General features: G+C 49.6%; 1 protein-coding gene across 4 annotated transcripts in view; it reads left to right on the top strand.

The window, feature by feature from the left end:
- Positions 1–27448, top strand: part of ARHGAP22 (Rho GTPase activating protein 22) — a 168500-nt gene that overhangs the window by 71960 nt on the left and 69092 nt on the right. For all 4 annotated transcript variants that reach the window (XM_042907646.1, XM_042907644.1, XM_042907645.1 and 1 more), the window contains exon 3: positions 3804–3891. In XM_042907646.1, the coding sequence (XP_042763580.1) occupies positions 3804–3891 (88 nt within the window). The remainder of the gene's footprint in view (positions 1–3803; positions 3892–27448) is intronic.

Genomic DNA, 27448 nt, shown 5'->3' with positions numbered 1-27448 from the left:
CTCTTGTGACCTTGCAACCTTGCCAAAATCATGTATTAGTTCTAGTAACTCCAAACTGGTAGTTTAGTTTCTGTAGGTTTTCACCGGATTTTCTACATAGACAGTGGGTTGTCTGTGAAAGAACTTTTACTTTTTCCTTTTTTTTTTTTTAATGTTTATTTATTTTTGAGAGAGAGAGAGAGAGATGGAGTGCAAGCAGGGGAGGGGCAGAGAGAGAGGGAGACACAGAATTCAAAGCAGGCTCCAGGCTCCGAGTTGTCAGCACAGAGCCTGACGTCGGGCTCAAACTCATGAATCGTGAGATCATGACCTGAGCCAAAGTCGGACGCTTAACCAAAGGAGCCTCCCAGGTGCCCCTTACTTCTTCCTTTCCAATCTGAACAACTTTTCTTTTTCTCACATTGCTATAGCAGCTAGGACTCCAGTATAATATTTCATAGGAGTGGTAAGAATAAACACCATTGTCTTGACCCTTTATTTTATCAGGTTGAGGAAGTTGGTTTTATCCCTAATTTGTTGACATTTTTAATCAGGAATGGATGTTGAATTTTTTTCAAATGTTTTTTCTATGTCTACTGAGATGATCTTATCCTTTTTCTACTTTATTAATATGGTGAATTACAGTTTGCCAGTTGTTCCTTATATATTTTCCTTTTTATATGTTGTTTGATGTGCTAAATTCTTGCTGAGAATTTTTGCCTCTATGTTTCTGGGGGATCTTAATCTGTAATGTCCTTTTCTCGTAATATCTTTTATGTAAAGAGAAAGCTGGCCTCATAAAATGCATTGGAAAATAGGCCCTCTTTCTTAATTAAAAAAAAAAAAAAAACAACCCTGTGGATAGTATCAGTATTATTTTTTTTAAGTATTTGACAGAATTGAGTAATAAAGCCATCTAAGCCTAGAGTTTTCTTTGTGGGAAGTTTTTAGCTACAAATTCCATTTCTCTGCAAGATATGGGGCTATTTCGCTATTTCTTCCTAAGTGAGCCTCAATAGTTTGTGTCTTTTTGGTCCATTTCATCTAAGCTGTCTAGTTACTAGCATAGTGTTGTTCTTAATATTACCTTATCCTTCTAATATCTGAAGAATCTTCAATGATGTCACCTCTGTCATTCCTGATATTGGTAATCTCTTTTTTTTCCTGATTAGTCTGACTAAAAGCTTATCAATTGTATTGATCTCCTTAAAAAACAAGCTTTTGGTTTCATTGATTTTTCTCTATTATTTTTCATTTATTTGTAACCACTCTGATCTTTATTTGTTTCTTTCTTTTACTTTGGGTTTCACTTGCTCTTCTTTACGTATTTTCTCAAGGTGGAGGCCTCAAAGGCCTTCTTTCCAAATATCAGCCCTGAGTGCTATCACTTAGCCCTTAAGCACTTCTTGAAAAGCATTTCACAAATTTTTATACGTCGTGTTTTTGTTTTTATTCAGTACAAAGTACTTTTTGATTTTTTTTTATTTCTTTTTTGACCTATGGATTATTTAGAAGTATGTTCATGGGATGTCCACATATTTGGGGATTTTCCAGAAATCTTCCTGTTATCTCCCCGTCCCCCACCTCCACCCAGTGCCCGCACAGTGCTGGGATCAAAGCCGGGCTCTTGACTCGTGGAGGCAGGAGGGATGTAGGCGGCCCAAAGCCAATGCTGAAGGTCCCTTGCTGCGGTAGGAACCACACTGGGATTCACGGAGTGAGCCAAAGTCACGGCCTGGCTCTCCGTGACGGCATCTTGCACGCAAAGTTGGTCAGCAGCTGCTATCACGTATGAGAGGCAAGGCGCTCCAGCGTCAGCCAGGGCTGGGCGCACCTCCCAGCCTGCCCCTGCCAGCAGTGGGACAAGGAGCTGGCTGCTCTACCTCTCCAACTTCCAGCTGCTCATCCAGGAAGATGGGAATAGTAGTACCTGCCCCACGAGGCCTCCAGATTTAAACAAACAATCCAGCATTGATTAAACAAAGAGCCGGGAACATAGAACCAGCTCCCCAAACAGTAGCTATTACTGCTTTTCTATTTAGCTGGAATAAAAAGTAATGTCAGTGTCAACAATGTTACTCCCATTTTATGGGTGACAGCTATTGAGGAACTGAGGAATAAAGCAAAGTGCCCAGTTACTGAAACAGCAAACACCAGAGATCATCCCATTAGCCAGTGATGGATCTTGTCCACGCCCTCTAATGAGCACGTCTCCCCATGCAGGGGCTGCACTCCTAATTTATTCCCAGTAACTCCAGATTCTCTAGCAAGAAAGTAACTGATAATTCAGTTACAACAGTTACTGGTTCTCTGGTCTATTGCTGTAATTTCTCTAAAGCAAAGACATTGTCCTGCCTTCACGTGGCTTCTGTGAGAAAAGGTACGTCCATGTATCTCCCCTCAGCATGAGACGCCAGCAGCCGTGCAGAGGCTCCAGCCACCTGCATTCCTGTTACACCCAGGAATTGCCTGGAAAAGATGGCGTGGGGAGATGAACACTCTGTGAGCACGCACAGGAGTTGGGGGCTGGGGGTGGCATGATCATGCCCCTCACCTGGGCAAACACAGATGCAAGCGTGCTTTACTAAGTTGCAGACACTGCCGTAAGGTCTTCCCGGGATTCGTTCTTCCAACGCTCACAACAGCCCCACAAAGTACTATTATCATTCCTATTTCACGAATGAGGTTTTTGTGAGATTGCACAGAGAGGTCACACAGCCACTAAGTAACTGAGCCAGGATTTAAGCCCAGACAGGTACGCTACAGAAATGGAATTTAAAATAAGTTTTGTGTGGAGAGAGCCAAAAATGTATAGTCAGAGCCACACGCAGTCTTAAATGAACAAATCTGAACATGAACAAAATGAAGAAAAGTCACGGCAGAGATTAGTCATTAACAGAGAGAGGGAACAAAGGGAACAAAGGAGGCCCTGCCTAGTGCTGGGGGGGCGGGGGGGGGGGGAGGAAGAGCTAGAGTAAAGGTGATTGTGACAGTACCCATCTCGAGCAGGACCTCCTGAACAGGAATCTGGTGTCTCAATGCTTCCTAAGAAGTGGGAGTTACTGTGCCATTGTCCAGATGTGGAAACTGAGGTTCAGAGAAGTTAGGTGTTCTGCCTGAGGTCACACAGCCCGAAAGTGCAGGGTTGAGACCCAAACCCAGAGTACCTGTCCCTGCACCCCATGGTCTTTCCCTGCGTCTTCTAGCCTACCAGATTTCAGCATTGGAGAGTAGGGTAGGCCCACCCCCTGTCATGTACATACACAGATACCCCAGGCACGAGGCATGATCTGTGCTGGGTACCTCCTGTGCACTAGCTGACTCCCACTGAACAAGAAATAAAATCCCACCTTCTGGGAGGGGGCAGAACCGGACTCACAGAGCTGTTGACCTCCCATGTCACTTCAGGGACAGCTACATACAAGAAGCCAGCCCCAGTGACAGCCTTCCTCTCCCTGACCCTCCAGAACCTAAACCTTGTGCCCCAGAAAGGCTGCAGATGGCTGCATTAGAACGGGGTGGGGTGAGGGGGGTGGAAGGGGGTAATAATGGGGGCCTTCCTCCCTGCTCCAGATATGCATTTCTGTGCCTTAATGAAGGAGTAACACCTCCAGGCCGTCTCGGCCCTGCCTGGGGGCAGAGTTCTTCCAACCACGTGTGTAAACCCTAACGTCCACCCCAGTCCACCGGGAACCCCGTGCAGGCTCCTGCTGGGGCCTGATCCCGAAGCCCCACCTTCTCTCTCCAGGAGCCCTGACCACAGGAAGGAACCCTTCCCCTGCCATCTCATGCCTCCCGTGTTTGTGTTTGTCTCTTTATTTTAGGGATTTATTTCTCTACAAGGGACCCGGGTGACTGAACTCCTTCCTGGCCCCGAGGACGCAGGGAAGCACCTCTTTGAGATCAGCCCAGGTAGGCGTGAGCACCTGTAGGCTCTGTGCTGGGGCCCCGCTGGGGGTGTCACCGCGCCTCTGGCCTAGAAGGGCAGATCTCCTTCAGGATGCTCCTCCCTGTAGGAACATCAACGCTGTCGCCAAGCCCTACTCAGAAATTTGGGACACATCTAGAGGATATTGCAAATTTGGGGGCGTATCAGAAAATCCGGTCAATTGTCTGGGTAATTAGCTTTTGGAAATTGGATTTTAAAATTCACCATAAGCACAAGGGAAACCAGGCAACGGGGATATCTTAGGACGAAGGTCTAAACACAACAACTGGATCATATGCAAATAAGTCCGGGGAAAACCCACTAGCACAGATACAGAGCCTTAAAATAAGCTTTATCATGAATCTCAAAACAGAATTGAGCTGTGGTGGGAGGAAGGGGAATATTTTAATCCAAGGAACCGCTATGGTGTTGGCAGCTACAAATTTTTTTTTTTTTAAATTCCCAGTTTTCAAATGTGATTGTTATTGAACTAGTAGATGTGTCTTGAAGATGAGCCCGTCTGCTTCCAGAAGGGCTGGTTCCGCAGTCGGGTGTTTTGGGTAGCCTGGCCTCCCTCAGAAACAGAGCCTGAGACCAGGCTCCAAGCTGTTTATTCAGAGGGGATTCCCAGAAAGCAGGGGGGAGGGAACAGGGAGGGAGGAAAGCCATTCCGGGTGTGCTAGTGAGTGGATTGCTGCTGTGGGGACCCAGGGTTCAACTCCAGGGGCGGCTGTGGGGACTGTGGGGAGCAGGCCTCAGAGGTGTCCCGCCCATGAAGGGAGGAGGCTGGGGGCTACCCCCCTTAGTTCCACCGGCTGCTTCCCGGGAGCTAACTCTGGCATCTCTGGCCTGCCCTATGCAAGGTCAAGCTCCCTGCAGACAGAAGGCTTCTGGGAGCATTGCAGGCACTTGAGTGAAGAGGCCACCCGCATGGATGGGAACAGTGAGAGCCGGGGTTCTGGGCAGGGAATCGGCTACAGCCACCTAGTCATCACATGCCTCCAGTGTGCCGTCCAAATTTAGACTTCCTTCTGGGAAGTCGTGGCTGTGAACTCAGTGTGCTCGGGTCTCCCTGGGCTCTGTGAGCCAAAAGGTTTACCGTCTCCGAGCAGCACGGCCACCCCACCAGTCTGATGAGGTGGCCTGACTATCTGCTATACACCAAGGCTCTCAGCCCAGGCTCAGGCCAGCCAGCAGCGGCCCGCGGGGAGCAGCAGTGAGTGCCACCAAGCCTGGGGCAGGGACCTGTTCCCCTTTGCTCTGTCTTTACCGGGAATTCCAGAAGACACAGGCAGAAGGCAACAGGCAGGAAGCCCCTCCCCAAGTTCATGCCCTGTATGCAAAATGCAAGTATCCCTGGTTTCTTTTGGCGTTTCCTACGTGGGCATTGACTCTACTGCAAAAACCTTGGTACTAAAACTGCACGTTAGAAGGTGGCAACTGAGGGGTCCCGGAGTGTGGAGTGGAAAAGAGGGGCTTGGCTGGCCATGGAACAGGGGTAAAGGCTTCTGCAAAGAAGATAGAAATGAAGAGGGCAGGGAGGTGGAGGGCCCTGCCATCTGAGGAAGGGGAAGCTGGGCATGGAAGGGAGGCCTGGGGGAGGGGCCAGGGGACCTGCGCCTGGGAATTAGGGAGGAAGAAGGTGAGGCTGGAACTGAAAGGTGGAGGAGATCCACACACCCTAGCCATGAATTCACAAAAGCACTGAGCGTGTGCCCCAAGGACTAGATGGGGAAAAATCACCAGTGTGCAGGCTCTTTATCTGGGTCAGAGCTATTTACAAGGATTTCTTTCACTCTGGAGGGGAAGAAGACCCGTTTGCCATGTAAGGTAACATTCACAGATTCTGGGAATTAAGAAGCAGACGTGTCTAGGTTGCCTGGGTGGCTCAGTCGGTTAAGCGTCCAACTTCGGCTCAGGTCATGATCTCACGGTTCGAAAGTTCGAGCCCCGCATCAGGCTCTGTGCTGACAGCCTGGAGCCTGCTTCGGTTTCTGTGTCTCCCTCTCTCTCTGCCCCTCCCCCTGCTTGTGCTCTGTCTCTCTCGCTCTTTCCCAAAAATAAATAAACATTGAAAAAACTTTTTAAAAAACAAGCACACATATCTGTGGGACCATTATTCTGCCTACCACAATGCTCAAAACATCCCCCCAAGGGAGGAGTACCTTTTTTTTTTTATTTGAGAGAGAGAGCACATGCACACACCTGTGGGGAAGAAGAAGGGGCAGAGACAGAGGGAGAGAGAGAATCCACTCCATTGGCACAGAGCCCCACGCGGGACTTGATCTCATGACCGTGAGATCATGACCTGCTGACTGAGCCACCCCAGGACGTACTTTATTTGATTTTAAATAAAAGTTTAAAATTTTATTTAAAAAGACACTGGGGGTTAGAGAGGATATGACTTGCCCGAGGACACACAGCCAGATGGTATTATGGGGTCAGGGCTGGCCCCCTGGGCACAGAGCTGCTATCCAGCACTGGCACCTGGTACAGGACCTAATGTCTTTCCACCTGGGCGCAGGAGGTCTAGGGATGCAGTTATAAAAAGGCAGGGCCTCCCGTAGCCCTGTAGCCCAAGCCCAGCAGTGGTCTAAGCACCGGATTCAGCCGGTCCCTAGAGCCACCCATCACTGCCCTCTTGCATTTGCACACGCTGCCCTCCTGAAGGCCGTGGGGCAGGTCGGGGGTGAGAGTGAAGGCAGCTGTGAGGCCACTCAAGGAAAGCGGGTTGGTGGTGGGCAGCGAGGGGTCCAGCCAACCTTTGTGGGGCACTGCACAGGAAGGGCTCCATCGTCTCCGTTGGGCAAATCATTTTGGCTGCAAAAAGCCAGGTGGGGCTCGTGTCCACCACACCCGCTGTCCCAGAGGGAGAACGCTTGACAACTCTTGGAAAGGTGGTAGAACCCAAGTGTAACCATGCATCAGAATAGCTACATGAATTTTAAGTTAGACTTCTATTTTTGTTCTTCAACGGTAGGAAAAGTCACAACTTTTCATCAGGATAGAATTGAAAGCAAACAGAAGAGGAAAAGTTACACAGTGAGTGCCCTCTAGTGGAGAAACCTGCCAAGTACATGACGGGCCTTACAGGCCCTCCTACCTACTCACCCTTCCACCCTCACCCCACCCCCATCCCTGCACATTTCAGCGAGACCACACCACTGATGGTTGCTGTGTGCTCACAGTCGCTAAGTGCTGGGACTGCAGCATGAGGCACCTCTAAACCAGAGTCCCACTCTGCACCAACACTCCGGGCTCCTGGATCAGGAGGAAGGAGCCAAGCCCCAGAAAGGGACTGGGGATCAGAGGACCCTGGGTCTCCTTCCCACCTGGTCTCTTCGGCCCAGACAGTTAGTTGCCTGGCCTGATGCTGTGATTTGGATTTAGAAAGATAAATAGGCAGACAGATGGATAGGTATTTATATACTTGATGTTCGCCCTGGTTCCTGGCACAGAGCTCCTAAAATTTCCTAAGTAAAGGTGCCCTTTGTTATGTTAATGAGGTGACTTTGGGATAGCCCCTCCTTCGAGACTGGTTTAGAGGGGAACCAACCATACCTATGTAATGAAGCCTCCATAACAAAACAAAAAGGAGAGGGTTTGGACACCGTCCAGGTTGGTGAGCACGTGGAGATTTTGGGGAGAATGATGCGCTTGGAGAGGGCACGGAAGCTCCCCAACCCTTCCCACATACCTTGCCCTATGCAGCGATACCACGTGGCTCTTCCTGAGCTATATCTTTGTATAATGAACCAGTGATCTGGAAACGAAAAGGTTTCTCTGAGTTCTGTAAGCCGCTCTAGCAAATTAATCAAAGCCAGGGAAGGGGTTGTTTGGACCTATGGCCCATTGGTCAGACCTATGGCCCATTGGTCAGAAGCACGGATGACAGTGTGGCCTTGCAGGCGGCATCTGCAACGGGGAGGCGGAGCAGTCTTGTAAGACTGAACCCTTAACCTGTGGGATCTGACATTTTCTCCAGGTAGATAGTGTGAATATAGAGTTCAGTTGTAGGATGCCCAGCTGGTGTCGCTGGGCGACGTGGCATTGGTGACCGGAATTTCACCTGGCAAACCCCACCGCCTCCCAGCCCTTTGAAAACTGTCTGCCCCTTGCAGACTTGATCTCTCTGGGCTCCCAGTGCTGGCAAAGGGGGCCTCTGCCCCCAGGCCATGTTTAGGCCTCCCTCTAGATACGCAGGAACAGAATGGAGCCAGGAGTGGAGAGGCCTCCTTTGGTACTGTGGACAAAAGGGTTGCTAAATCCACAAGACGCTTGTGTCTGATAGAACGAATTAGGTAATCAATAAAGCAGTGCAACGTGTCTCAGATATTCTTCTTCCGGTATTAGCACAGTGTTGCCAAAGGGAGGCAGGACAGTTGTCTACAGGGATTTAGATGGGAGCCTCAGATCTTTCTGGTGACTAACTGACTGGCCACCATGTCTCCTCCATCACTGGGTGTGTCTTTCAAGAATCCCGATTGCAGGTGAAGCCAGCTCAGGCTAACTCAGGGAAAGGGAGAACTGGCCAGAGGTTGTGGGGCCACACAGAATCTTCCGGAAGCTGGAGAGCTACCCGTGGAAGGGGCAGGCAGCAGGGCTGCTCAGTGGTCCTGGAGGCAGGAACAGAAAGCAGATCAGGACTGTGTGCCTGAAAGGTTGAATCTCCGCTGACCCCTCAGTCCTGGAGTCATTTGTTCAAGTCCAGAGTCTTGGTGTTTGTGTTGAGGCCATGGACCTATGCGTGGTGACACTAGAGTGGTAAGGAAAGGCCCATCCACCTCCAGCACCCAGACAGACCCTCCCACTGAAGCTTCCCACAGTGGAAGCAAGGGACTCTAATGCCTTCAGGAAGGGAGGGGAGGTGACAGGTGACAGTCTCCACCAAATACACACTGCACCAGACACAGTCTATGGTTCTGTTTTTTCCGAGGGCTGAGTGTCACATCATTGGCCTTGGCCCTTTCTGCACAACTACACCGGGGCCCCAAGATGGGGTGCCTGTGCAGGCACATTTCCTCCTGGGGGTGCAAGGACCTCAGCATGTGGGGCTAGGGATAAGCCCTTGTGGGACAGGAACAGTAACTGCCCTGAATCTGAGAGAACAGAAGGAGGAAAGTGCTGTCTTCTTGAGCGGGAGGTCTTGGAGGGTATAATGGCTGTTCTGAAGTCTGGGCCCAGTTCCCATGGCAGAATGCCTGTCTGCTTTGGGCCCACAGACTATCTTTCTCAAGATAAAGTGCTGGAGACTTCGGCGGGAGCCACCCAGTTCAGAGGTCGGCAGGCACTCCGCTCTCCCACGGAGCTGGCGGACTGCCTCCCCCCAGCTCCCCAACACTCTGCGGGCTGTCAGCCTGGGTGGGGGCTGCCTCCGACCTCTTGGGTTTTCAGCTCTAACCGGGAGTTGAGGGCTGAGGTATATGCAGTGAGAGCAGTGGCCCCACATGGAAATCAGGGAGACGTGGTCAGTCGTGCCCACACGTGCCAGGGATGCAGTGGCTGGTGTGTGCATGCAGAAAGGAGGGTCCAGGGAGGAGTCAGGACACCGAGCCCAGGCACCGTCTCCTTTCGTGCCTGTGTTCTGCACTCTCCCAGCGGGACATGCATGTCCCCGTGGCATCTGGCTCTAGCCAGCCTTCAGCTGGTAGGAGAGATGACTAAACCCACAACTGTAATTTAGTTAGAAAGAGCACCAGGGGTCGTGATGGGTGCGTCGCAAGGACCAGGCAGGAGATGAGGAGGGTTCATCTTTGCCACCACCTATGCTACGCTCGACACCCTCACCCCACCGGTGTCCGCAGAGAAGACCACTCTGCCCCAGGAGGAGCAGGATGAGAGAACCTGCTGACGCACTCACAGGGACCCAGCAGGAGGCAACTCAGAAGCCTGGCCGCTCAGAGCCCAGCCGTGATTCTTTCTTTTTTTTTAATTTTTTTTTTCAACATTTTTTATTTATTTTTGGGACAGAGAGAGACAGAGCATGAACGGGGGAGGGGCAGAGAGAGAGGGAGACACAGAATCGGAAGCAGGCTCCAGGCTCCGAGCCATCAGCCCAGAGCCCGACGCGGGGCTCGAACTCACGGACCGCGAGATCGTGACCTGAGCTGAAGTCGGACGCTTAACCGACTGCGCCACCCAGGCGCCCCCAGCCGTGATTCTTTCTGTGCAGTTATAAGTTCATGTGCCAAGTTCTCAGTGAAGGGGTCCAGACCACGCTCCACGTCTCTGCAGTGGGTCCAGACCCAGCTCAGCCCCTGACGCGCTGAGGCAGGTTTCCTCCCTTCTCTGGGTCTCTATTTCCCCACCTGTATGATAAGATGGCTGGTCTTGGTGACCTCCAAGGTGCCACCCAGAAAGAATGGGCTCCAGCAGTTTCTCATGGCCGCACAGGGTCTTTGAAGCCACCCTGGGCACTGAGCTTGCGGCCGCCTGTCCCTATCCAGCATGCAGCTTGGAGCGGTTAGAAGAACTGCCTGCCACCCGCTATCTCTGAGGCCTGACCTTGAAACGAAGCCAGCACACACAGATTAGCCCGTGGAAGGAGACTGATACCGGGCTCCTGACATCCACAGAGCATCGCTCACCCCATTAGCCGCCTCCTGAGCGGGATGCCGATCTCAGCCTATCTCGGCACCTGGTACCAGCCAGACTGCGTATCAGCCTGACCTCGCGCGGCCCCGCTGAGTTTGCCTGCGGCGCGCCAGACGATGGGTAAAGACTAGAAATGAAATCAGATGAGAAGTTCACAGGCGCTCCTCACCCCTGGGAGCGGGAGAATCAGCAAATCCGAGAGGGGTTGCTTGGACTTCCTGCTTTGTGGTCTGGCCCTCCTGTCTTTTAACCTCACTTTTCCCAACTAAACACCGGACCAGGTGTGGGAAACTACCCCCTGTGTCCCTGGAAATAGATGCCCTTGAAGAGGAACGTGCAGTTCATTCTTTTGGCCAAAGTCAGGCTCCAGGGCAGCTCTGTTTCATAGAAACGTAATGCAAGCCACATTGGTAATGAAATGAACAAGCCCGTTGCTCAGTTACACTAGCCGCGTTCCCAGTGTGCGACAGCCATATGCATGTGGCGGACCCGCATTGCCTAGTGAGTGTCAGTGAGGAGGGGACTCAATGAAATCTTGGCATAGAACAGGTGCTCAGCGAGCGCCCTCCAAATGACAGAGAAGTGGGGAGGGAGGAAGAAAAATTGAGGGAAAAGCCTAGGCTTTGGAGTCAGACAGACCCAGATTCATATGTCAGCTCTGCCGCTCACTAATTTGGAGAACTTGGACCAATAATTTAAATTCTCTTGAGTCTCCTTTTCATTATCCGATACAGAAATAAAACTACCTACTTGGGAAGATAGCTGTGACCATCAGGTGAACTAAGACCTGTAGATGTGCAGGGGACCTTTCCCCCACCCTCCACTGTGTCTTTCTTGCCTTCCTTCTCTCTCTCTTTCTTCCTCGTTCTCTTGCTTTCTTGCTCTCTTTCTTTCCTTCTTTCCTTCTTTCCTTCCTTCCTTCCTTCTTTCCTTCCTTCCTTCTTTCCTTCTCTCTCCCTCACCTCTTATCTGCCAAATACAAGCAAGCTTCAAATAAGATTTCAAATTTCTTTAGTCTGTTGTTTTATAAAAAAAAAAAGTAGGGACCCTAGCTCTACAGCAGTGTGTACCAGAATCTCCTGGAGGGCTTGTTAGAACCCAGACTGCTGCGCTCATCCCCAAACTTACTGGTTTCAGAATTCTGGGGCGGGGCCTGAGAATCTGCATTTATAACCATCTCCCGGGTGATGCCGATTGATGCTACTGACCCAGGAACCACCCTCTGCCAGGTCAAAAGAGAGCTCACAAAAGAAAGGAATAAACTCCATATTTAATACCTTCAATGGCACTGTTTTCCTGCTTTTTAAAGCAGAGCCCTGCATTTTTGTTTTGCATTGGGCCCCACTAATTCTGCCACCAGTCTGGAGGACAGTGGAGGGGGAACTTCAGGGGTAAGGAGCCCAGAGGCTGTGCTTACAGAGATGAGTCTGGAATGAAGAAGGTGACATCTGGGGCCATGTTTAATTCTGGCACCACACTAGGACAGACTTATGCAAACGGGGCTGTCCCCAACACGGGAGGAGGCTGGAGGCCACCACACTTACCTGCAGCTCTGAGCTCTCCGCCCCAACCCCCCCTCCACAGTAAGCTTCTTCATGATAAAGAGTTCAAAAGCCAGACCCAGTACTTACTAGCTACGTGATCTTGGGCAAGTTGCTGACTTCTCTGTGCCTCAGTTCCTTCATGCACAAAATGTGGATAATTTAAGTATCTACAGATTGGGTCGGGAATGGGGGTGAAGGAATTGGGTGAGACTATGAAGGGGTAGCAGAGAAAGACTCACAATGATGGTTAGTTGAGTATCTTAACTGTGGTGATGGTTTCATGAAGGTACATGTGCAATAAAATTGCATAGTGCCCCCCTCAACACACACACACACACACACACACACACACACACACACACACAATCAGCTCTGTGGATTGTCCCAAGGTCAGTTTCCAAGTTTTGGTATTGTGCTAGAGTTATGTGGGATGTTCCCATGGCGGAGGCTGGGGGAGGGTGCACCAGGACCTTGCTGTATATTTCTTTGCAACTTCCTGTGATTCTAGAATTATTTCAAAATAAAAAGGGTTTTCCAAGTACCTACTTACCCCACAGTGTTGTAACATTGTGCACCTGTAACTTAGGATAATACCTGTGTTGAGTACATCATGAAGTTCAACAAGTAGTATAACAGGGCGTCTGGAAAACCAAGAAACAGAAGATAAACTTTTTTTTTTTAAGTAGGTTGGTAACCTTTCCAACTAACACGTTCAGTGTGCTTTTCTTCAGCCACCAGACACCTTTTCAGGTAAAATTTGTATTTTAAAATTGAAATTTAAAGCAATGGCTCCAGTTATCTAGCTTTTAAAAAGTACAACAATAGTACCTTCTCTGAATTTTGTCATTTTTTTGTGTGTATTTGTGGTGTATTTGTTGATTGACATCTGGGCTCATTGTTTCTTTGAAGTGTTTCACCTGAAAATACATCGAGATTATTATTTGAAGGTTTGCCAGTGGTTTCCTTCTACACCGCCTGACTTTGCAGACACCTGTGTGTGACACTCACCCACCTTTGGTGACCGTTCACAGGTCTGCCCGGCTTCTGTATGGTTTGTCCCTTGCACATCTGGCCGTAGACCAGGAATGGGCACATGTTTGCCTACTGAATGAAAGGCCACTCACCAAGGAAGACTTTCTAATTCCTCCAACTGTAATTGATCATGTTCCTGGGGCAGCAGTAGGTTCCTTATGTTAGTATTTTCTTCAGGACAAAGCAACATGAGATTCTTAAAGTGATCGAGTTTCTTTTTCGAAAGGCAGGTGAGAAGGGCACTCTACAGTGTATTGGCCCAATCTTCCTGACACCCTGGCAGGTGGACATTACATCCCTGATGTACAGATGCAGAAACTGGCACAGAGGGGCAGCTTATCCAAGGTCGCACAACTAATACAAAGTAGAGTCCAGGGTCTATCCAGGTGGGTCCCACTCCAAGTCGCACCCTTAGCAGGCTGCAGCAGGAGCCCAGGCAGGTGCTGGGTACCACGGCTCTGAGACATGGAGGGGCCCAGACAGAAATTCCTCAGAGAGAGATACACGCACCAGATAGGGCAGGGGCGATGTGCAGGAGGAGGCGTGCTCAGTGCCAGCTCAGAACAAAGATGTAGATAAAATTCTTTACAAGTGATCTCAGCTAGACTAAATCTCGAGATAAATTAGGATGAGGGGAGGAATGTGGCAGGGGATTAGTGGGTGGGGAGGTTGGACGGCCCAGGTCACCTCTGAAAAGCCAAGCCCAGCGAGTCTTCAGCTTAGGAACTTTCTTAGACGAAAGGTCACCTTAAGTCCAGGTCCTTCCTACACAAGGTGTGGTCGGTGGACCCGCTGCATCAGCATCACCTGGGAGCTTGCTGGGAATGCAGATTCTCAGGCCCCACCCGGAACTCCTGAAGCAGAATCTGTGTGATGGCAAGCTGTCCTGGATGCTTTGTGTGCACATTCAAATGCGGGAAGTGCTGCTCTCCAGCAGACCACTGTTCGTGCTACCCAGCCATGGGCCATGAACTTCTGCAGGCAAGGATTGCACTTGTGACCTCAGAGCCTGGTGCCTGGTTTTTGAAGGTGTTCGATAAGTTAAACCAATGAAGAAGTACTAATTCAAAAGCAGGAAGAGAGCAGGGACGGCTGGGTGGCTCAGTCGGTTCAGCGTCCCACCTCTTGGTTTCGGCTCAGGTCGCGATCTCAGTGTCCGTGAGTTCGGGCCCCACGTCAGGCTCTGCACTGACGGTGTGGAGCCTGCTGGGGATTCTCTCTCCCTCCCTCTCTGCCTGCCCCTCCCTTGCTCATGCTCTCTCTGTCTCTCAAAATAAAAAAATTAAAAAGCAGGAAGAGAGCAGAAAGCAGTGGTAGAGAGAGGCAGACAATGACAAGAAACTGAATCTAGCTCTTGGGCTACAAACCGAGGGACAGACCAAAGCCAATTACCCATGAGCTGATTCTGGCCCATAGGAAGTATTTTGTTTGGCTCATGAAATATTTCTAAAAGCAGAAAAAAAAAAACAACTTGTGGAAAACATAGATTTCTATAGAGTAAATGTGGGTCTGCTTTCTCTGTATAAACAATTAGCAGGGGCTCAATACCAGCTCCCTCTTAGAGCTTGAGTGATCTCCATTTGGCCAGAATCCCCACCACTCCCTACTATACCTCCACCTGTTTCCTCATTTCATCTTACATGCCTGATCTCTCTATAAAGGTTTGCATCTCTGAACCCTAGTGTGGCTCATGATAAGCTCAAACCAAAGATGGCTAGCAAGTGATCACTGTATATTGGCCGAATCATTCAATACCTCCAGTTATTTGTCATGTGGGGTTGGGGTTAAGGGTGAGGTGTTCTGTCACACTGTCTGAGATCCAGGCCCGTCTCAGGCTCTCCCCAGATCTGTGGTCCTGAGTGAGTCACACAACCCCTTAAAGTTCAGGCTCCTCATCTGTGAAATTGCCTCCATAAAAGCAGCTCCGGGGAGAGCATTTGGTATCATACCCGGCACATGGTCAGCAGTAGCTAATTAGTAGGACATTAATTAATTAGTAACATTATTTTTATTTTATATTTATATATTTATATTTATATTTATATATTTATAATTATTTAACATAATTAGTACATTAATTAGTAACACACAGGTATGCAGGTACTTATTCCCTGCCTTTCTAAAATTTCAACATTAATTATGTTGATTATTAATTCGTGATTATGTTAATTATCAGTATTTCCCATATAAAGGTGAACATAATACCTAAATTGTTAAGATTCAGTGAGGCTAAGTATTTTATACCCTTGAAAATGTGTACATATCAAAAGCATGAAATAAAAACATAAACCTATGAAATATACGCACTAAAGACATTGCCCCTCTAATATAAATTATTAGGTTAAATTAATAAAATATTCAAAAATAACAGACCAAACTCTATAAAATAAAGAAAATTTTAATAATGAACACTCGAAATACTCTTTAATGCTATTCTTTTTTTTTAATTTTTTAATGTTTTTTTTTTTTATTTTTGAGAGAGAGAGAGAGCGTACGCAAGCAAGGGAGGGGCAGAGAAAGAAAGAAACACAGAATCTGAAGCAGGCTCCAGGCTGAGCTGTCAGCACAGAGCCTGATGCGGGGCTTCAACTCACCAACTATGAGATCATGACCCTGAGCCCAAGTCAGACGCTCAACCGACTGAGCCACCCAGGCGCCCCCCTTTGACGCTATTCTTGAATCATGAGCCTGTTTTTGTGTGCATGTTTTCTAGCTGTCATGAAATTTTTCACTCCGCCCTGTGAGGAGAGTGTCCCAGGCTAAATTTCAAGCTTAACGCCCAATATTAGCGTTCTTCATCATTGAGGATCAGTTCTTCATCCTCAAGCAATCCGTCTCTCACTCGATACTTTCGAGATTTTTCTTTTTATCCCCCCTTTTGTTGTTCTTAGCAGGTCCTACATCTTTTCATCTATTGGGAGCTCTGGTTTTATTTCTTCTGTTTGTTTGCTTTTAAAGTTTATTTATTTATATTGAGAGAGAGAGCCGGGAAGAGAGGGACAGAGAGAGAAAAATCCCGAGCAGGCTCCATGCTGTCAACGCAGAGCCCAACACAGGGCTTGACCTCACACCCTGGGATCATGACCTGAACTGAAACCAAGAGTTGGACGCTCAACTGACTGAGCCACCTGGGTGCCCCAGCTCTGGTTTTATTTCAAAGAAACAGTCTCTGGATTGCCTTCACTTTCTCCAGTGTTCTCCTGGGTAGGTAGAGATTCGAATGCATTAGGTTGATGGGTTGCCTGGAGCAGTTTCCAGGCTGTTGTGTTTGAACGCCAATGGTTTGGAAGGTGTTTGAACCAGAACAAGGATTTATGTTGCAATAGAGGCACCTTGGTTTTCTTCCTCCCCTGTGGATGATGGAGAAATAGAAAAACATTTTCTAAACAAGTTTACCTTTACTGGATCCAAATTCTACTGTAGTATATCCCCGAGTGTAAATTATCCTGATATATATATATATATATATATATATGTGTGTGTGTGTGTGTGTATACGTGTGGATACACACACATACACACACACATATATGTATATCTCACAAATATATATATATATATCACAAAAATACCCATAGTTCAGCACTTTTTTTTTTTTAATTTTTTTTTCAACGTTTTTTATTTATTTTTGGGACAGAGAGAGACAGAGCATGGACGGGGGAGGGGCAGAGAGAGAGGGAGACACAGAATCAGAAACAGGCTCCAGGCTCCGAGCCATCAGCCCAGAGCCTGACACGGGGCTCGAACTCACGGACCGTGAGATCGTGACCTGGCTGAAGTCGGACGCTTAACCGACTGCGCCACCCAGGCGCCCCAGTTCAGCACTTTTTTTAAAGCATGTTATTCTGTTACACTATATGTTCACTAACTTGGATTTAAATTTTAAAAATTTGGGGGCACCTGAGTGGCTCAGTTGGTTGGGCGTCCAACTTTGGCTCAGGTCACAATCTTGCAGTTCGTGGGTTCGAGCCTGCTTTGGATTCTCTGTCTCCCTTTCTCTCTGCTCCTCCCCTGCTCACACTCTGTCTCTCTTTCTGTCCCTCCCTCATTTGGGCTCTCTTTCTCAAAAATAAACATTTAAGAAAATCTAATTAAAAAAATTTGTTTAAAGCACGTTATTCTGGAATAACAATATTAAGAACTAGGGTTATAATCAGTTAAAAGATTCCAGATTTGGAAGTTCTTCTGAAGGTCAGTGACATCTTTCTGGGTCCCTAGGGCACACCCGCCCTGATGCTTTACTGAGTGCGAGGAAACAGCTGGGGAGACCAAGGCTTAGAAAGGAAGGAGATCAGGGACACCTGGGTGGCTCAGTCCTTAAGCGTCTGACTGGCTCAGGTCACGATCTCATGGTTCGTGAGTTCAAGCTCTGCAACGGGCTCTCTGCTGTCAGCACGGAGCCTGGAACCTGCTTCAGATTCTGTGCCTCCCTCTGCCCCTCCCCCTCCCCTGCTCACACTCTGTGTCTCTCTCTCTCAAAAATAAATAAACATTAAGAAAATTTTAATAAGAAGAAAAGAGGGAGGTCGTCATTGTCCCCGCCCCAGTCCGTGCCCACTGGAAACCTCAGAAAGTGACTTCATTTGGAAATAGGGTCTTTGCTTATGCAATTAGTTAAGATGAGGTTCTGAGTAGTGCAGGTGCCAAGTCCAGGGACTGGTACCCTTAGAAGAAGAGGGAAATCCGGACCCACAGACACACGAGGCAGAAGGTCCCGTGCCGATGGAGGCAGAGACTGAGGTGATGCAGCTGTAGGCCAAGGAACGCCAAGGATTTCTAGGTGACGCCGGAAGCTAGTCGGCAGGCAGGGCTGGAACAGATGCCTGCCTAGAGCCTTCAGAGAGAGAGAGCACTGCCCTACCTACAACCTGATTTCAGACTTACCGCCTCCAGAGCTCGGGGAGAATACACGTCAGTTGTTTTAAGCCACCCAGTCTGTGACAGTTTGTTACAGCAGGCCTGGGAAAGCCATGCGGCTATGGAGTCCGGAAGGAGGGAAGCTACCAGAGCCGCAGGCCCTTCTCTGCAGGACTTGTTTTCGCTGACCTTGGGAATCCAGGCCACACTCTCAGGAGCAGAAACCCAGAAGACCTGGCTCATCTTCCTCCCCTCCGGCCCGTCTCCCCGCACCCCCTCTCTGCTCTGCTGTTGCACACAGCCAGCATTGACACACCGGCCTGCAGCACCCCGCCCGGTGACATCCAGGTGCTGCCTGCTGTCCAGTGGAAAGAACAGAGCTTCAGGAGTCGAAGAGACCCTGGAAGAACCAGCTTTTCTGAGCTGTGAGCACTGCCTTGAAAGTCCCCTTGTCTGCCTGAGCCTCATTGGATGGTGATAACAATGGCCAGGATGGGGTTTGGCAGGGACAGTTGGATACAGCAGTATCCATAGCAGGTGCTCAATACATGTGAGGACCGCCCTCCCTCCCAGTGTAAGAATAGTTGAGAATCTCAGCGTCATGGAGAGCCAGGCTTCTCCTGATGGGCTTGGGGCGGAACTGGAGCAGGTGGAAACAGGCCAGAAGACACCCGCCGTGGGCAGCGCCTTCCTCTGGGAGGAAGAGGCCTGGAGAGCGGGGTGGGGGACACGGGCCCTCATCACAGATATGCAGGCCCTGGGCTGAGAAGGGGCGTCCAGCGCAGGGGCTCTGGTCCGGTCTCCTGTGTCTGGCACAGAGTGGCGCTCCACAAATGACTGTCAAAGGAATAATGTTGGGAGAAGGAAAGAACAATCGGCCAGATGTGTCAGAGCGCTGTCCGCCAGCGGGCCGCCCCAGAGCCTGCACGGCAGGAATGTGCAGAGCAGAGATTTCTTTTCTTTGTTTTAAATTGAGAGAAGCTGATCTCCTTTGTTCTGTGAAGGGTCACTTAAGTGGCCCTCTTGGATATGCAAATGCATGACCAGTAAGCAGCCAGCATCCCAGGATCCATTCTTAACCGGACCTTTTGTGGCTGTTGGTGGTGGGTGGTATTTTTTTAATTTTTTGAGTGGCTTGGCAAAGATTGTGCCCTTCTTTGGCACACGGCAGACGGGGGATTCTGTCGGGAGAGTTGGGGGAGGAGAAATTTGTGGACTGATTTGCACAAAGAGCCCAAGTTTTCTGGAAGGAATGAGATGGTTACACCAACACAGTGTTTTCACACTTTTTTGACAGCAAGAAATAAACATTACATCCCACCCCAGGAACCAGGCAAAGGTTTCAAAAAACGGTGCTGTTCCCACATGCAGTGCCCAATGGCATTTTGTTTTAAGTAGGCTTCATGCCCAGCATGGGACCCAACTCAGAGAGTTGAACTCACAACTCTGAAATCAAGGCCTGAGCTGAGATCAAGAATCAGACACTTAGGCAACTGAGCCACCCAGGCAGCTCTGGTATTTTTAAGTCCATGTGATTCTATCTCATTTTTTAAAGTACTGGTCAAGACTGCTGAGTTGATTTCATGACCCCCTAATAGGTTGAGTCCATAGTCTGAAAAATACTTCTTGGTTTTGGAATTCAGATCTGTTGGGTGGACCAAGGCCTGGCTGCAGGAAGGGTTCTGAGGCCTTGGAAGGAGAGGCCTTGAGGGTAGTGAGCTCCACCCAGGACTGAGTAACTGGGGAGGTGAGGAACAGTGGTCCCGGGGAGTTAGCAGTTACTGGAACTGGCTTTGACCCAGCCATCTGAGACCTACTGGTCCCTGAAAGTTGTGTGTGTGTGTGTGTGTGTGTGTGTGTGTGTGTGTGTATGATCTGAAAGAAGAGGTCTGTAGAAGCTGAAGGAGTCTCCCCAAGCAGGAGGTCATGTGCCAGAGGTCCTGTGTGTCTCGGGAGAGACTTGGCAGCCCTGTCTCTCCCCATGGGGGCATTTCTCTGGTGCCAGCAGCCCATCCCCACGGGGCTGTAATCTCCTTGCCACCCCTACAGCCAGCTTGGGAGGGGACTGCCCCACGCCCACCGTCCTGGGGCAGCCTGGCACCCTGTGGGAGTGACCAGGTAAGGGAATCCAGTCACACCCCAGAGGCCCTGCCTTATCTGCAGGGAGCCCTCCAGGCTGCACAGAACACTGAGGCCTGTGTGGAACACTCCGGAGGAGCTGCTGAGTGGCCCTTAAGTGGCCCTTTGGAGATGCAAAACTCTGGGACATAGGGACTCTACCCATCCCAGCATCTATTCCTGAGATGCATGGTCAATGCCAGCTTCTGCTCAGCAGCCCGATGGGCATCGGGATGGCCTGGACACTTATCCGCCAAAATGAGAAATGGGAAGCCCAGTCGTCCTGCATTTTCTCCTTCCACAACTAGGTGGCAGCAGCAAGCGCAAGTACTCCACCCCCTTCCCAAGGGCTCTGCATCCCCCTCTCCCTCCTCAGGGGTAAAATTCTCCCAGTCCAGCCCCCCCACCTGCCCAGCACCCCATCCTCTAAGAAAGGGAAAGCTGTTGGGCACTGAATATGTGTGAAATTCTTTTCTCAGTGCCCCAGTTAATCCTCACAGCCCTTCAGGACCTTCTGCCCCATTCGTGGCCCCCATTGAAGGACTGAGGGTCTTCCAAGATGTTGGAAGTTGGAAGTCAGATCAGACGGCTTTGGCACCCGTTTCAGTATGGTGGCAAAATACAAAATCGCCTGACTGCCTCTCATGGCACCTCATCTTCTGAACCCCAGGGGTTCAGCCAAACCTGTTTCCTTTTCCTGTGGCCTTGCAAACGGACCGTTCCCCAGCCTCCCCACCAGTAAGACAGGTCACGTGACTGAACTCAGGACAATGGAATGTAGGTGGGAGTGCCGATATAGGCTGCTCTCAGCCCCTAAAATCCCGAGGTCTCCCTGCCCCCTATCCCCTCTTCCGACAAGAGGAGAAGATCCAGAGGACACCGAGGTCCTAGAAGGAACCTGGGTCTCCAAATGACCATATGGAGCAGAGACCCCTCCCCCTCTGCCTCTCATGTGTCTCTGCTTGGGATGGTGACCAGCGCAAGAAAGAGTGTTCACAGGGTTAAGACACTGACATTTTGCAGTTGTTTGGTCCAGTAGCAAACATGAATTACCCGATTAATGTGCTCCTTTTCTGATCTGCAACTTGGGGTTCTCAGCACTCATTCTCAAGGTTGTTGTGTCAGTGATGCACATTGTATGTAAATCGCCAAACCTAGGGGCTGGCGCGCTGAAAACAGTCGAAGGCTCACCCGCTGAGGCCCCTCCCCTGCACTGCTGATGAGGCCCCTCCCCTGCACTGTCAGCAGCAGCGAGAGCAGCAGGGATGACAGCAGCAAGGAGGGCTAGTTAACCCCCAGCTGACAGTGCCTTGCCTCTGGCCAGGCAGACCAGACCCCAGGTGGGCCAGTTCATGATGGAGGGTGTCATCTTCTGTAGCATGTGTGGATGCTAGGAGCCTTCTGGGGTGCACAGGTCATGCCGATGCAAATGCTTTGTCTACTGGAGGTTTGCCTCAACTGTGGAGACACACACACCATCAAGGGACGATCTGTAAATGGGATGCTGAGCTAAGGGGATCACACACACTGGAAGTGACAGGTGAGAGTCCCACCGGAGACAGACACCTCAGTTCAAATCCTGTCTCTCCCACTTACTAGCCGTGGGACCCCAGGTAAATCACGTAGCATCTCAGTGCCTTGGTTTACCCATCAGTAAAATAGGAATGTAATAGGATTCTTGTGGAGATGGAGTTAATATATATAGAATGCTCACAGCAGTGCTTGGCATACAGTAGGTGCTCAATATGTGTTGCTCTTCTTACCGAAGCAAGTATCCCACTTGGTGCCTCCTGGTCAAGCAGTTGAGACCATCTTCCTCCCCCAAGTGCATGGAGAGGCCTGATGCCACAGTCTGCCTTGAGGAGTAGGTGCTACAGCTGTCCAGGCCCCTGGCCAGGGAGCAGGAGCCCTCACGGCCATGGCTGTGGCCTCCTGCTCTTTCCCATGCTGCATTTCTCCTGGGGGCGGGAGAGGAAAGGAAGGCAGAAAGAGCAGGTGGGGGCAGGGGTGGGGGTGAGACTCCAGGAAAAGACAATGGGCTTTGTAAAATCCCTCTCTGGGCAGTCTGGCCAAGTTCAATGGCTTCAGGCCACATGAACAGCAAGAAAAATGTGGCCCAGGAATTTCTCCCCAACGATTCCCCTTGTCTTTCTCTGTGGGAATTTGGAGCTGCAGACACATTCCTTCCATGAAAAACGTCCACGGCAGCCGAAGACCCATTGGCCAGAGCTGGGGAACCCAGCTGGCCATGCACCTCTGGGGCCCTGCCCCCAGTGCCCCGCTCCCTGAGGAGTGGGCAGACAAATGTGCGGGACAATGGGCTCTCTCTGGCAGACTTCAGAGCCTGCTCTGTCAGGGACTGACTTCTCCCCAGCACCGCACACCCCTCTTAAGAGGGGTCCAGACAGTGTGTGCAGCTGCTCTTTCCCAGTCTGTCATGCAGAAGTGGAAACTAGTCACCTTGGACAGAATTGCCACCTCTTAGAGATGGGAATTCACTTTTTTCTAAGCCAAGTACTTCCCAACTTAATAGGAAGCCATTTCCCAATGCTCTAAAATTCTTTTAAAACAGAGGGCTGCAAACTACATAAACCCACAGGCCAAATATGGCTTACCACCTGCTTTTGCAAATAAAGTTTTATTGAAACACAGCCACACCCATTCATTTATGTACTGTCTATGGCCAATCTCATGCTATAAGGACAGAGTTGGGTAGCTACTATGAAGGCCATATGGCATGCAAAGTTTAAATATGTTTATGATCTATCCCTTATAAGAAGTTTACTGACTCTTGGTTTAAAGTAGAATATATTACACTCACTTATTCACTTATACTCCTATGTTATTCCACAAAGGATTGGAAACGGCTTCTAATGGGAACACTTAAAATAAAATGAAGGTAACAAAATAGTAATAATTTAAAAAATTAAGGACCAACGAAAATGCAAATAAAAGTAGAAAAACAGAGGCACTTGGCTGGCTCAGTTGGTTGAGCATGCAGCTCTTGATCTTGGGGCGGTGAATTTGAGCCCCATGTTGGGGTTGGCGTTTACTTTAAAAAAAGTAGAAAAGCAAAATCAGGACACAAAAGCACAGATGTGATGCCTACTTTAGGGCCTTCATACTTGCCAAAGCCAAACTTTAAATTTTCCCTGAGCTTCCTGGCAGTGAAAGGAAAAAGAGAAATGGAAGTCTCATTAAAAGAAAGGAAAAAGCAGACCAGTCCTTATGGAATCCACAGCCTTTTCTAGCACAAAGCAGTATGGACCTGCTTCAAACGTACTTTACCTTTCCCAGAGTCATATGCTTCATTTAAAAAAAATTTTTTTTACGTTTATTCATTTTTGAGAGACAGAGAGAGACAGAGTATGAGTAGGGGAGGGGCAGAGAGAAAGGGAGACACAGAATTCAAAGGAGGCTCCAGGCTCTGATCTCTCAGCACAGAGCCTGACATGGGGTTCGAACTCACGAATCACGAGATCATGACCTCAGCCGAAGTCAGATGCCTAACCGACTCAGCCATCCAGGCGCCCCCACGTACTTCATTTTTAAAAAAAAGAAACCAGAACAATGAGTCTGCGAAGTGAATAGTAATGGCAGTGCTGTTGATGAGGGATAATATGGGAAGAGGGGTGCTACTTAACATGTTTAACCAGCTTTTTACATCCAAATCAGTTGGCTTCTGTGCACTGTGATAATAGAGCACAAAACATATTTTGAGATACAGGGTGAGCGGTTGCCTTTCTGCTTATCCTTTCTGTAGGTCTATTTCAGAGCAAAAACGGAAATGGACCAGAGGCAGCCCCAACTTGCCACGACATCACCTCTCAGTGCCTGGCACAAAGCAGGCCCTCAAGAAATGCTTGATGTGGGGTGGGTCTAGCTTCTCGGGACCTTCGATTTTCCATGAAAAATGAGGAAATAGTACTAAAACTGTAAAGCTTTTCCAATTCCAGAATGTCTGCGAGTCTTGGTGGTGTCCATACGTGTGTGCACTCTGGATTTGGGGCAGAATCCTAACACAGATCAGAACTATGATAGGAGGAGAGGACGAGAGGAGGAGGTGGCCCGGGTGCAGACCCTCACCTCCAGGAGGCAGGGGACAGGGGGCTGGTCATGAGGAAGGTGACCTGTGGTGACCAGACTGCCCGATTCCAGGGCAGGCTCTCCCGCCCACCAGCTGTGTGACTCTGAGTGCTCACGTGGCCTGAGCAGGTGTCCACATCCTGTCCTGTAAAAGGAGTGTGCTGACATCTCACCGTCACCGGGCTGTCGTGGACAAAAAATGAGACACCAGTGCCGGAGTGAGGGAGGTTTGGGGCACGCGGTCTACAAAGTGACTTTGTCTTCAAGGAGTCCCCTCTACCAGGTGCCAGGGCTGCCAGAAAGTGTCCCTGACACTAACAGATGTCCCTGACATTGCTAACAGAGCAATGAGCCTCATGTGGCTCTCCTGCCAGACGCGGTGGAGCCCTCCACCGGGGGTTGTTTTTTCCATCCATGTCTCACCTACAGATACGCCTTAGATCTAGAGGGCACTGAATTCAACACCAAGTGTGGTCCCTTCTCCCTCCAAAATATCTCCCAGAGAGTCATTAAGAGCTCAGGCTCCGAAGCAAGACAGGCTAAGTCCCAATCTGAGCTCAGACACTAATTAGCTGGGTGACCTAGTGGAAATTACTTTACCTCTCTGTGCCTCAGGGTCCTTCTCCTTAACGTGGAAATAAGGATGATACCTAACACATAGGACTGCTCTGAATTTTAATAGAATGTGAAGCAATTAGTCCGGCATGCGGTCACAGCCAGGCGGTGTTGGCTATATTAAAATTATCTATAATTCCCCATGTTTCCGTTGTTTTACTGCATAACAAACTACCCCCAAGGCTAGTGACTTAAAACCTCTTATTTGCTCGCTATCCTACAGTATAGGCAGGGCTCAGCAGGCCCAGCTCGTCTTTGCTCTATGTGTATCACCTGGAGATCCGCTTCTGGGGCGGCCTCACTCACATGGCTGGAGGAGGAGGTTTCTGGCCTTGGACTCGTTTCTCCGTGTGGTCTCCTTGCATTGCTAGGCTGGGCTTCCTGGAGCATCCTCAGGGCAGTCCTCAACCCGGTCACAAGGGGAAGACAACAGCAGAAGTTGCCAAGCCTTCTGAGGATTTACACCCAGGACTGGCCCAGAGTCACTGTTGTCACTTGATGGTTAAAGCAGGTCATAGGGCAGTCCAGATTCGAGGGGACGGGAGCACGCAGGCGTGAGAACTGAGAAGTGTGGTTCAGGGGGGCCACCCTGCTGGCACACGTCCCACCTGCTCTCCCTCTCTCCCCTGCTGTGTTCGAGCCCTGCAGCTCTCAGGCTTCTGCCTTTTGCTTCGGAGTTTCCCCCTGCTCCTGGTCGCCCCTGCCCAGTCCCTACTTCGGCCCAGCGCCAGGCTGATCAGTCAGAATCACAGGCTGCATCATATTCCCCTACCCCAAATGCCCTGCTGCACTTTCCCACCCCAGACCCTAGGTCCTCAACACGATAGCACCACCCGTTGGGAGGACCACTCTTATGTCATCCCCTGAGGAGCTGGTCTCTTCCTCATGTCTCAATGCCCTTCTCAACAACCTTTGTTCTGTAGAGCCCTTCCTGAACCACCACCCCCCCCCCCCCAGAGCCAGGTCACTGTCCCCTGCAGACCTCCCAGGGTGTCATCTTGGCCTCCCCAGAGCTCAGGGCCTGGTATTTTGTCTTGGTATTCTCAGGTATTCATTATGTTCAGTCATTGTTTGGTACGTGGATGGATGGATGGATACATGGATGCATGGATGAATGAATGATCATTGTGGCCCCTCAGAGCTATACCTGGGACTAAGATGCCGTGACCCCAGTTTTGTCCTTCCCCTGAGCTGCCCAAGGCTGGACTCACACCTTGAGATGGTACCATGAGGGTACCTTGGGTACGTCAAATCATGGAGGAGCATCCAGCCCCCTACAGAGAGGTATGAGGGCCAGGTCCTGAGTCTCCTAAGCAAATCCTTGAATGGCCTGGGGCATATCTGGAACCTGGAGCCCAGGCTGCAATAAAGCCAGGATCCCAGCGGCAGCAGCCGTCCTAGAAACAGCCCATATCCTTACTACCAAACTTTGAAATGGAATAAAGCAGAAGGTGGGGGTCTGGGTGGATGAGGGTAGCCCCAGTCCCACGGAGTCTTTGTCCTCCAAATCTGGCATCCGACCCTCCTTCCCAGAGCCCACTGCACTCACTTGAAACCCACTTCCTGATTCTGGCTCCGCTTCCCTATAATGTGCAGGATGTTGGCCTTGCAGCTCAGAAAGATGTCTCAGAGCCTCCTACTATTTTGACTAGTCTTCTGGAGTGGGGTGGCTTGAGCTCATCTGGAGCCTTGTACCACTGAGTGATCCTGATGTTTTGGCTCAATTCAAAATGGTTTGAGGTCATGATCAATTAAGGGGGCAGAGCTATATTCAAGGAGCTTGATTTTTCAGGCAAATTCCATGCTTAGCATATGCTTTTCCAGTTGCTGCCCATGACTCTATGTTTAACTGAGGAAATGCCATCCATACATCCATCTGCCCACCCACCTACACATCCATCCATCCATCCATCCATCCACCTATCCATCCACCCATCTACCTATCCATCCATCCATCCACCCACCCACCTATCCATCCATCCATCCATCCATCCATCCATCCATCCATCCATCCATCCACCTATCCATCCACCCATCTACCTATCCATCCATCCATCCACCCACCCACCCATCTATTCATCCATCCATCCATCCATCCATCCATCAATCCATCTATCCATCCTTCCAACCATCCATCCAACCATCCATTTTGTCTCTACCACTTATCACTTCACTGGGCTTGGGCAGTTTCTTCACCTCCCTGAACTTTTGTTTCTTTCTCTATAAGTTGAATGTAATGGCATCTACCTCATACAATTGTGCTGTGGTGAACTGTGATATTAACACTAGAGAATTGCCTGGCACCTGGTAGGAAGCACAGAGTGAATGTTATTTTTTCTTCCCTTTTCAAGAATAGACATATAACTAGAAAACTATAAAAAGACAATGTATCATCAGGAACTGAAGTGTGTGAAACCAAAGGCAAGAACACTAGAAACTCTTGCCTGGCTTTCTGTCTCCTGAAACTGCCCTGGGAGTTGATATTTAAAGCCACTTTGAAAAGTCGAGTATCCAAAATATATTTGAACGGTTCAATGGGGATGCTGACCTTCTATAATAGGCTCATTTGAAATGATCCTGCTTTGCTACTTCCTCTTAGAAAGATAAACAAGTAGCCCACAATGGCCGCTGTGATGTTTTCTTTTAAATCTTGCTTTCCAAATGTAGGACTTGGCCGCTGGACAATCACCCGGGGG

The sequence above is a fragment of the Panthera leo genome, chromosome D2 (assembly GCF_018350215.1).
Source record: "Panthera leo isolate Ple1 chromosome D2, P.leo_Ple1_pat1.1, whole genome shotgun sequence".
NCBI lineage: Eukaryota > Metazoa > Chordata > Mammalia > Carnivora > Felidae > Panthera > Panthera leo.
Note: the sequence above shows the minus strand (reverse complement) of the source record. Positions and strands in the feature narration are given on the sequence as shown.